At 37.6% G+C, this 12,253-nt stretch overlaps 1 protein-coding gene across 1 annotated transcript in view; it reads right to left on the bottom strand.

Annotated features, from left to right (window-relative positions):
* The window catches only part of VIT (vitrin), a 131,320-nt gene that overhangs the window by 47,974 nt on the left and 71,093 nt on the right, over nucleotides 1-12,253 (bottom strand). The window contains exons 7-8 of the mRNA XM_051976143.1: nucleotides 6,814-6,870; nucleotides 72-119 (exon numbers count right to left, since the gene is read on the bottom strand). Coding sequence (XP_051832103.1) covers nucleotides 72-119; nucleotides 6,814-6,870 — 105 coding nt within the window. The remainder of the gene's footprint in view (nucleotides 1-71; nucleotides 120-6,813; nucleotides 6,871-12,253) is intronic.

The raw sequence follows: 12,253 nt of genomic DNA, 5'->3' as shown, positions 1-12,253 counted from the left end.
CTCATATTCTTCCTTCTGTACCCTGGTGGTCACTACTGGGTTCCTCAGCATCTTACCCAGGATCCACTTACCTGCATCCAAAAGGGCCAGTCCAGGTTTCCAGGAGCCTGTCTCTCTAGCTTTACAACATATAAAGAAGGAAAATTATTGTTTAAAGACAGAACTGGTAGAATGTGTGGAGTTGATTATGCAGATTGGGCTATTGTGTTATTCTAACAAATAAACTTAGTTAAACTTTTTTGGATAAGACAGCCTTATGTCTTTGGAACTTATTCAGCTCCATTTTGCATTTGAGTTCAGGAGGGAAGGAGGGAAAGACCCCTTTGTTCTGTCTGATCATCTTCTTTTCTCCTAAGAATTAGTGAACTCTCCTTTGAGATCATTCCTCACTGGATGTCTTACAGAGTCTTAGGCAAACAGAGCTAAACATTCTGCACTTAATGAAATATGTTCTGGATAGTACATCACAGAGAACACTGGGGCAGTGGATAGAGTGCTGGTCAGCGAGATTGGAATTCAGATGTGGCCTTAGACACTTAGTAGCTGTGTGACTGAGATGTCTTCCAATTTTGTGATCTTGTGAATTTTTTTTCAGTCACTACATCTCATGATGAGTACCTATTTAGGCATGGGTGGATGAGGAGGAGAGTGAGAAATAAGCATTTATACTGGATCTGTTATGTAACAGGTACCATGGACTTTGCAAATATTATCTCACAACAACCTATTAAAATGGTACTGTCATCCCCATTTTACAGATGAGGAAACTGAGGCAAATAGGAGTTAAGTGACTTGTCCATGTTACCAAGAGAGATCCCAATGCAGATCCTGATAAAAGCAGTTAGATAGCACAATAGATGGAGCAGTGGGCTTGAAGGCCTTCAAGCCCACTGCTCCATCTATTGTGCTATCTAACTGCTTTTATCAGGATCTGCATTGGGATCTCTCTTGGTAACATCACACAGCTTAGATGAGGGTCAGATCTCACATCACAGAATATGATTTAGACTTCCTTCTCCAAAAGGGCAAAGAAAGAAGCATGTTCATTTTATAATTAGCCCCTGGAAATAGCTACTCTTTATTCAGTAACAGTTTGCTAAACTAACTGCTGCATCTCCTGAATCTCATTTGTTAACTATTATTCAACTTGCTGGCTACTGGAATTATCTAAACACAAATACTGTTCTTCTTAATGTGATAATAGCCTCAAAATATTGAAGGGGGAGAAAAGACAATTTATAGATCTGTAAATGCTTTGTTTCTCTGCCTAAATTCCACTTTATTTTATTTTATTTTATTTTTTTTGCCTTATTACTCTAATGCCACCTGCTGGTAAAAAAATGTTTCATCTTTCATCATGACTAACCCCTGATGAAATTTCCCGGTTGACCCAAGAACCTTGAAAAATCCATTACTCTGGGAGAATTTAGAACCATGCTATTTAAAATCCAGCCCAGGATGATAGTTCTTGGGCTCCCATTTTCCAGGATCCTTTATTTAAAACTCTTCCTTTGTCCAGGTAGTGCTACTTCTATCTTGCCTGGAATAATTTGAAAACAAATGAATTTCCTGTACAGGATGAACTCTGGCAAATATTTGGGGAACTGAAACGTCAATTTTCATGCATGAGATTTTAGTTTGAGGGAATCGCTTGTATATTGATCTTAATAAGGAACAAAATTTCTTATAGTCTCTCTCCAGTCATCCCATTGAGGTAATGACTAAAAGGACAAAGAGAAACAATAAACATATACATTTCTAATTTAGGATGGATGTACTTAAGCCTCTAGAAAAGCCCAGGAATGGTCTCCTATTTGTAGTTTCTCCATTTTTTTATTCAGGTCTAAAATAAATTCCAGTGACCCTTTATTTTCCAAACTGGTTTCCAAGTATACCTTTTCTACCTGGCTTCCTCAAGTCCATGTTTTCTCATGAATGAGGAATTTAAGATGGGATGATGGAGATCCAGTAAGCATAAGAGAGAACTGAGAAATGCCAAAGCCAGAGAAACAAGTAGAAAAACTGAAAACATGAGTCAGGTAAAAAGAGAATGAAATTATGAGAAAGAGAGCCCTAAACCGAGTGGAACAGATGTTGGAAGAATCAGTGTGGACATATATAATCTCCATCAAATTGCTTGTGGTCTCGGGGAGTGGTGAGAGGAGGGAGAAAATTTGGAATTCAAAGTTTTAAAAAAATGTTAAAAATGTCTTTATATGTAACTAGGTAAAAAAATTAAAAAAAAAAAAAAAAGAACCAGTATGGAAATCTAGACTTTGGAAACCTAGAGATAGTCAGAAATACAGGAAGCTTCGGATGTCACAGGGAAGACATCTTATAAGGAGTAGCACCAATTAACAGACAGTTGAGGTATGATAATCAAACCTGTCATTATGCTTTAAAGGAACCTTTTGAGGATGTAAAAATTTTTTTTTCACTGTGAAGGGGGAACAAAATACCAAGTGATAGTAGCTCCGAAGTTATGGGTAGCAGAGAGCCATATGGAGAGAGAAACTATTTGCATATTTGTTGTTTTTGTTAGTTGGAAATTTGTTTATTCAGTAATTTTAATATTTATTCATTATATTAAAATGATCAATTGCTACTATGAAAGGAGGTTTCTCTAGTTCATTAAATAATCAACAATCATTGAACTGAGATGGGAGTAGAGCTAATTAAAGAGATGTCTATTTTATTAATTAGTAAGACATCATTCAATCATGCCTTTGTATTGAATTAGCACTGGGTGTGGTCAAATTAAATACAGTAATAAGTCAAGTGGCAGGCTAAGAGGTACTGCTCTTAAGCGGCATTGATCCCTATAGTGACCCTTTCTACATTTATTATATTGAAAGGTCAAGCATATATCTCATGCATTTCTCTAACAAGCTCTGACACTTGAACGAGCTTCCCACGTCCGTCCACCTGCTGAGCTTGCGACAATCCCTGGAGACAGAAAGGGCTGATAACCCTGTGAAGAAAATGATGACCAAAATGCAGAGGGAAGGCGAGGGAGGCCCTGCCCTGAAAGGCAGGGCCGGACCAGGGGCGGCCTCCGGGAGCAGGACTGCTGCCCGGACGTGCTGACTGACCAATGAGGCACAGGCCGCCCGACAGCCTGGGAAGCCGCTTTTAGTACCTGCTGCCATCGGGCATCCATCTCTAGGTGAGCAGAGGTGGGGAGCAAGGTCAGAGTCAGCCGTGGTCCGTCCACCAGCGCATCCTCCATACGGCTTAAACAGCCGGGGCTGGGCTATCCATGTATACATAGTCTCTCACTGGGAGCCCTGCGCCCAGCATGGCTACTGTGTTTGCATCCGTACGGGATCGCCGCGATCTGCCCATAGCATCCGGACAAAATGTCCTTCTTTTTCCCAGTACTGAGGGTGGCCACGCCACGCTCAGTCTGGCAGTGCTGTCTGAGAGCCATATCAACAGAAGGGGGGTGATTGGGGAAGAGCGGTGAGCTTGAATTTAGATTTAAGATTGGAAGCTATTATATGTACAAAGTTTTTGTAAACTGAGTGGTGAATTAGGGGCTCCCTATTGCTAAGATGGGAATAGCCACACCTGAATTTATAGAAGGTGTGATAATTGTTTCTTCATACATATAATTCCATGTAAATACATGTAAATATTTTAAATATGTAAATATATACATCCATGTAAATCCAAGATTTCCTCAACTCACATACTCACAGGTTGCAGGTTAGATTCCCTGGGAGTGGAGAGCTGATAAGGGGCAATAACTCTCATAGTGTTCTATATTCCAAAACTATAACTCAAAAGCCCCAACCAGCGCTCTTACCTTTAATAATCAGCCAGTAGACACATTAAGTTCAAATGCAAAGGCATTTATTGAGATGGCAACCTAAGAACAATAGTAACGAAGAAATCCCTTGATAAACAGAGCACACTTTCCCACAAACACTCTGTGTCAGTGAGATGAGTGAGTGCATACAGGAGTACACTGAGGCACACACATAGGGAACATATGTCTAAGGCAGCTCATGCCTTTGGAACTTCAAGGACCTAATATCTCTTTTTTTTGTGTGTGTATCATCCTACTGTTTTCCCCTAAGCACAATCATTCAGCTGGAGTCTATGAGAATGTTCTCGTTAGCTCCACTACTGACTTCCAGGGCTAATACTTTCTTAACTGCTAGTTAGTTTTCTTTCTGCTGCCAGAGATCTATGCTGTTTCAGAACTATTTTGACTAATAGGACCGGTTCCAATAAGTTTGTTTACTGCTGTTCAAGTAGCTTTGCTATGAAATGCCACGTTGTCTTCCTCTGTTGCCCTTTGGTAAAGGAGAAAAGAAATAGCAAAACATAATTCTCTTTCAAGAGCTGAGTTCTTTCTCCATAGTTGAGTCATTTCTCTGCTGTTTTCAGTAGTTACATTTTTTCAGAGCTCTCTTGCCTTGCCTGACTCCAGAGGTAGCAATTTTGCCTTTTAAAAAGCATCAGGGGTTTAATTCATCCCATAGCCAACCAATGGTCTGCTGCTTTTCAATTCCATAGAGGACAGCTGGAGAATTCCATACCTCGAAAAGGCCACCAACTACAAGTCTTCATTGTGATCATGATGGTGAGAGTATCAGAGGCCATGTCTTTTAGGTATTGATTGAGGGGACTGGGGATGTTTACTCTGGAGAAGAGAATGTTGGGGGGGGGTTATGATACTGTTCTTTAAGTATCTGAAGGGCTGTCCTGTGGAAGAACAACTGGACTTGTTTTGTTTGAGTCTAGAAGACAGAAATAACTTCAAGAGATAGTTTTTACTTTAGGTAAGGGAGAATTTCCTAACAATTAGAGTTATACAATAATACCATGGTCTGCCTTCAAAAGTGGCGAGCTTCTCTTTCTTGGAGTTCTTCAGAGTGACTATTTGTAGGGAATTTTGTAGAAGAGATACTTAATCACATGTGGTTTAGACTAGATGACCCTCTGAGTCTTTCAGCTGTGAGATTCTGTGAATGTGAGTCAATAGAGACATGGGCTAATGTGTTTTGAGGAAGAGAGACAGAGACAGAAACATACAGAGAGATAAAGACAGACAGAGAGACAGAGACAGAAAAAGACAAAGAGAGACAGAGACAGAGAGAAACACAGACACAGACAGACAAAGACAGAGACAGAAAGAGAGAGAGAGAACACAGAGATAAGGAATGGGATAAAAAGAGATCAGAGACAGAGACAGAGAGAAACAGAGAAAGAAAGAGAGAAAGATGAGAGAGAAACAGAGACAGACACAGAAAGAGGCAAAGGAAGAGGGAGAGAGAGAGAGACAAAGAGAGATAGAGAGACAGAGAGACAAAATAGAATTGAGTTGCAGTGATAAGGAAAACAAAGGGAGGTAGGATCTGGGGAGAAAAGAACTGAGAACAAAACAAAAGGACATAATCATGGCCTAGTTAAAGAGGAACCCGAGCAGACCTGGTGACATATGGAGCCATGATTCTTGGGAAATAAAGGACAGACTCAGCATGAGGCAGATTGGAAAATAAGAGGATGGGTCCAATCCTCAAAGTCAGGATTGCTCAGTGGAATGAAAGATGGAGGCTGCTGGTTCTCTCTTTTTCGGTCACTTGCACTTTTGCCTTTTCCCTAGTGTGTGATCAGAGGGTCTGTGTATGAAACTGATTAGACTTCGGTGCTTGAGCTCTATGAGAAGACCCCGTACCCCCCTTAGTTTTAGAGGAGAGCTCGGAGGGTGACGAGGGCAGAGGTTGTCAGGGGTGAAGATCCACCCAAGCTAACATAAATTCGATCAGCGTTCTTAAGCTTCTGAGCTGACAAGAGATTTTCCTTTCTCTGTCACACTGAGTCAGAACAAAGCAAAGAGATATTTTCTGGAGGTTAAAATCACTTCATACAACCAAAGAAAGACTCAGTACTTAACACAAGATTGCACCACAAGGGGTCATCCTTGAATGCGTAGGAAGGAGTCCCAGGGAGGCGCAGTCGAACAGTTCTGAAGTAGGAATTTGGTTTTTTAAAAGCCTTAGGAAGTTTCAGATGGTAATAATATGATTCAGTATGGAATAATACCAATTACCCAGATTGACGACAGCTCCTATCGGGTTCTGGAAGGCTGCTACTGATTTTTGTCATTGGATCCAGGGTGAATTAAAAGGGAGAAGAAGAAAATCAATTTATCTAAACTAATGGACTGATTTCTTCCCTTATTCTTCTCTTCTTTCTTATCTCTCTCTAATCTGCCTCTATTGTAATTTCCCTAGAAGTCAGTGGAAGATTCTATACTTTTGGTAGGGATGCAGAGTAGAAACATGGTTAAAGTTGGATTGGCCCAAAAAATGGAAGGAAGAAGAGGGTTCTGTGTTTGGAAAAACATATGGCCTGCTTGAGCCCCAGATTTCTTTCCCTCAATGACCTCAAAGTGACCTGATTCAATTTAAAGAAAAATCAAATAATATATTCTAAGGAGAAGGCGCATTTAATAGAAGATTAATTTCTATCTCTAACTAAGATTCAGTGCAACTGACCTTACCATTTTGTATTATGATTTCACTGGTATAAGCTCCCAATTAGGAAACTCCCTTTATTAATGCAAATTGATTCTTGCTTTGCAATTTCTAGTCTTAAAGACTTGCCTGGGACACAGATGTTTAACTGACAAGGCCAGGATCAAATAATCAATATGCATCAGAGACAGAACTTGAACCTAGAACTTTCAGATTCCTAGTCCAGCCCCTCTTTTTACCAAGAGACTGCTTCACCCAAGGCCTGACATCATGGCATCGTGTTTATTATCAACAGTTTTACTGGAAAGTGAGCTAAAGGCCTTACCTGGGTGGACCCGAGTGATACTGTGGTTGCCTGCATAGGCTGCAGTGGACCTGAATCCTGTAATAACAGAGGACTGGTCAGTGCATGAATTAGAAAGGAAAGCGTTCTCATTCTCTCTTTGCTCCAAGCTAACCTGCTATTACCAAGATCAGAATCACAGAAGATATTTGTCTGGGGGCAGCCTGAACTTGCCTAGGAGAAAGCTTCAATGTGAAGAAAATAGTTTCAGTTCAACAGTGGGTGAAAATTCTAGATAATAATTTCTGCGTTTCACAGCTGTCAGAATAAACTTATTTCACTAAATTACTCTATTTCTTTTGACATCATTATACTTAGAACAGTTACCCTAACTGTGCCAATTGCAGAGGAGGTTAAAATAATCCTTCAATAGAACATGTCATTTAACATTTAGCAATTTTCTTAAATAGTATTAACGTGTTATTGATGCAGATAGCATTAGCTTACAAGCCTTTTTAAAGATATACAATAGATTAGCCCTAATTAAAATGTGAAAATCCAGCAATCATTAGAATTCAATAGAAGCATTTTTTTAAAAGGTGATGTATACCTTAGAAAGGGAAAGTAGGGCTCTTGTGGGAACAGTCCAGCCATGTAAAAATAAGATGGGGGAGCCAAATTTCCATGAAGATAAGATAAAGAATGTTAGTAGAAAGGGACCATGAATAAAAGTTATAATAGATGCTAAAACAGATAGTTTGTAGATAGATGTTGGAAAAAGGGAAAGAGAAAAGTTTGAAAAAAATAATAGTTGGGAAAGAGATGAAAGGGCACAATACTTTTTATATATTTAAAAATGATAATATCCATTGACAAGTCTAGTCAGATCACAGGGACAAATTAACATTGATTCCTATAGTTGCGAATAACACATCCTGGGTTTAAAGTAATTGTAATAATAAAAAGAGAAATTATTACCTACAAGTTGTCTCTCTTTAGGGAGAATTTTTACAGAAAAAGTTCCCTATACCTTATAACATAATTATTTTTATAAGTAGTTCGTGTTTTTTAATCATATGTTTATTGGGGACTGACTCAGTCTTATATAATTCCTTCTACATATTAAAAAGTGAGACCTTTTCATTCTAATTTTTACTTTATTAGATTTGTTTGTGCAAAAATTTTTAAATTTTACATAATCGAAATTTTCTTTTTCATTTTGTATGATCCTATCACTTATTGGTCATGAACTCTTCCCTATCCATTGATTCAAAAGGTAATTTCTTCCTTCTTTCTCTAATCTGTTTATGTTTTAACCATTTATATCTAAGTCAAGTTTGAGCTTATTCTTATACATAGTATGAGAAATTCATCTAAATCTAATTTCTGCCAGACTGCTGTCTAATTTTCCTAGGAGTTTTGTTAAAGGAAGGATAACTGATGGGAAGAAATTTTCTATAAAGGAATCAATTTTTGAGATATACAAGGAATTTGTTCAAATTATATAAGATTAAGAGACATTCCCCAATAAGCATATGATCAAAAAAATGTGCAGACAATTTTCAAAGGAAAAGATGTAAGCTATAAACAATTTTATTAAAAAACACTCCAGATCTCTATAATTAGAAAAATGCAAATTAAAGTAATTTTGAGGTCCCCATTTCATATTTGTCAAACTGGCAAAGATGACAAAAGAAAAAAAATATAAAATGCTAGAGGGACTATGAAAAACATGTATACCATGGTATCCTGGTACATCTATAGTAGAACTATGAATTGGTCTATCCTTTTGAAAACAATTTGAAAATATACCTAAAAGATTAGCAAACTCTATATTGCCTTTGATCCTGCTATATCATTATTAAGTCTATATTCCAAAGAAATCAAAGAAAAAGGAAAAAGGATCTACATGTACAAAAATATTTATACTAGTTCTTTTTGTAGCTGCAAAAAAAATTGGAAACTAAAAAGGATATCCTCTTACCAGGGAGTGGCTATACAAATTCTGGCATGTAAATGTAATGGAATTATTCTTCCATAAGATATGATGGCATACATAATTTCAGAAGAAACTGGGAGGATCTCTAGGAACTGATACAGAGCAAAGTGAAGTGAACTAGAACAATTTTTCCAGTTATAATATCATTATAGAGAAAAACAATTTTGAAAGATCTTATTACTCTTATGTTCTAAAAGAATAAAGAACTATGTGACTCATCTACTGACAGGAGTTAATGAGCTTAAAATGCAGAAAAAGTCATACATTTTTCGAATATGACTAATATGAAAATTTGTTTTCTTGGACTATGTACCTCTGCATTGAGAGTTGTGTTTTTTGTATATGTATTTTTGGAGAAACAAATTAACTTAAAATACTTAAACTAAAACACAGAAATAATAAACTCTTTAAAAAAGAATACCTTCCCCACTCACATCAGTGGAGATAACTTAATGAAATGTATGTTGCTCTTTTGAGCTGTTTAAAATTTTTTCTAAAAATATCAAATATTTGATTAAATTTGCCTATAATTGGCAATGGATTTTTACATGAATTAAGATGCAGGTGTGAGAGAGGGTTAATGGAAGATTTATTCTATGAACCCCACATCTAATTTACACTTCTATCATGTGAAAATCATAGGATTTAAATCTATAGAGTCAAGATTCAGGAATGGGAAGTGACTTGTCCTAGATCACACAGATATGACCACCAGATTACAGGACTTTAGAGATTTTGTAGTGTAATTTCCTCATTATAATTTTACTCATTGGGGAAAAAGAGGCTCAGAGAATGAAAGTGATTTGTTCAAGTAGTAAATGTGGAGTCAGAATTTGAACGCAAGTCTCTTCTGCCTCCAAATCATTATTCTTCCTACTGAATCAAAAATCTTGTGGGAGAATTTTTTGAGTTGGAAATAAAGTTTTTAAAAGTTTGTGGGAATGAGTGTGTGTGTGTGTGTGTGTGTGTATGCTTAAATTTGATTTTCCTCATTTAGCAATTATAGCAATTATAGACCTTGTTCTGAATATTTGTTCAATACTCTGTAGGTCAGAATACTGATGGATGCTGGATAAAGATGAAGAAGGAATATTGATCAGCCCTGATGCTGTTGTCCAAAGCCCTGTTACCAAGCCAGAAATAATAGGAGTTGCCAGATTGGAAATTACAGCTTCAGGTTTCCCCACCTTTTCCAAAAATAAGCAAGACTTTAATTTGCAAGCCTTCAGAACTTCCTGCACAGGAGAATATCCCAAATTCCCACATGTGGAATTACATCCATTTTATGACTGGTTATCCTCCTGGGAGATAAGAAGAGGAGGCATCTTATAAATATGCCCTTCATCATTCAAGAATCTTTGAAAGAATTGGGAACTCCAAAGAAATTGATGTATAAACTGTAAATTCCACATTCGAATGTTCTTGGCTAGGAACCCTTTGACCCTGAGTAGCCCGCCTCTCTTCAGTGAGCTGAGTCAAACATAATTAGGAAGGTAAACCAGGGGAAAAAAACATCTTTCTGGAATATGAATTCTGAGTTACACCAACAACAGCAGAAACAGACTTAGGATTATACATGTTTTGACCCTTTGGTATTTGTTTCTCTCCATGTGTTTGGTTGATGGAAAATAAACTGTATTAGACATCCTCACGCAGTCCTAGAATCTTGGACCCTGTGGTGATCTTGAAGATCTGTAAACCAAACCCCTCAGGTGGTAGTTGAAGTCTCAGGGTCCTCAGCATAGAAAAGAAATGACTTGTCTAAGTTAATTATCAAGCTGGGACTTGAACAAAACATCCAGACTGTCAGTCCGGTATTCTTTCCTCTATGCCATCATGCTCCACTGTTCAGATCAAATGCTCAAGATGAAAAGCTCTGATTCTGGTAAAGTTTCCTTACGATCTTTGGACTGACTAGCTTCTTGCTAGCTGGATTCATAGATAGGTGCTGGGAGAAGAGGACTTAATAAAATTTGAAATATTGATTGGATATAAGTAGAATTAATTTTGATCAATCAATTAACATGCCTCTACTAAACCCTTATTATGTGACAGGCAGAAACATTCTCTATCCTCAAAGATCTCATGTTTTAACGGGGGTAGATAACATATAAATAAAGATTCTGCAAGATACAGAGTAAACAGAAAGTAATCTTAGAGGAGAAGGTCCCAGCACAGGAAAGATCACCAGGAAAAACCAGGAGAGAGAACATTTCAGGTATAAAGGGCAGTCATTTTAAGAGAGATAGAATGGAGCTCTATGCCCCAAGAACAATTAGGATAGCTGGATTATAAAGATTGTAAAGTAGTATGAAGTGTAACAAGGCTTGAAAAAGAGAAAGGAGCCAGTTTATGAAGGGCTTTAAATACTTCATATTTAAATGGACTTCATATTTGATCCTGGAGGTAATAGAGAATCACTGGGTAAGAAATAATTAGCAATGGACCATCAAGTGGATACTTGACAGGGAAATTCATTCCTTGAGAGTCTTTAGAAATGGGAAGACTATCCTATGAGGAAACTAAAGGATAACTATATAGAAAGTCTTTTTACAGTCTCTACCCTTGTTGTAATTATGTTTCATTATATTAGGTGGATTTTTCTCCTACATATTTTCTCACTACATAGCAAATCCCTTTGTCTGCCTCAGTTTCCTTACCTGCAAATTGGGGATAATAAAAGCACCTATCTCCCACAGTTGTGAAGTGCAATTTGTAAAGCACTTAGCATAGTACTTTGTATATAAACAGACTTTTAATAAATACTTATTCTGTGGATCCAAAATTGCCCACCCCACAAAAAAAGGAAACTAAGGCAGACTCTGAACCAATGGCATTTTATTAAAGGGTATATGACCCCCTTTCAGATCTTCCTCACAATCTGAGATGCCCCCTTCCTTCAGGGCCTCAGTTTTATAGTATTTTATTCTCAGATGATATAGATGAAGCAAACTAAAAATGCAGAGTCTTATTGATTGATAGATCTTGACCTCAACCCTCCAGGAGAGTCTACATAAAAGACAGAATCTCTCTGTTTGACAAACAAGCCTATAAGCAGATCTTGAAAGACTTGTTTTGACCTTTCAGGAGCTCCTTCCCAACCTGATGAACAGACCCATGAACTGGACTGATAAACAGATATCAAAACAGGGTCACTTGGTCAAATATTTGTGGCTGTCTCCTCATATTGGGCAATAGAGAGCTAATGAGGGATATAGGGACTACATAAATAGCTGAGAGACTTTTCGTATTGTTGAATCACCTCTGCCATGCTGGGATTGGTCACCATAGCAAAGCAAAGTCAAGGGTGGAAGTCCTTTTCCTGTGTTTAAGCAAGTGAACTTACAGTAGTTAGAATTTGAACTCAGATCTTCCCGACTCTAGGCCCAGTGTTTTATCCACAGTGCCACTTAACTGCTTGAGACATTTTTTTTAACCAATTTTATTTTCAGTTCACAGCTCTGAATTTATAATCAGTATCTC

This window comes from Antechinus flavipes, chromosome 2 (genome assembly GCF_016432865.1).
Source record: "Antechinus flavipes isolate AdamAnt ecotype Samford, QLD, Australia chromosome 2, AdamAnt_v2, whole genome shotgun sequence".
In the NCBI taxonomy this organism is placed as follows: domain Eukaryota; kingdom Metazoa; phylum Chordata; class Mammalia; order Dasyuromorphia; family Dasyuridae; genus Antechinus; species Antechinus flavipes.
This window is presented reverse-complemented; position numbering and strand designations above follow the sequence as displayed.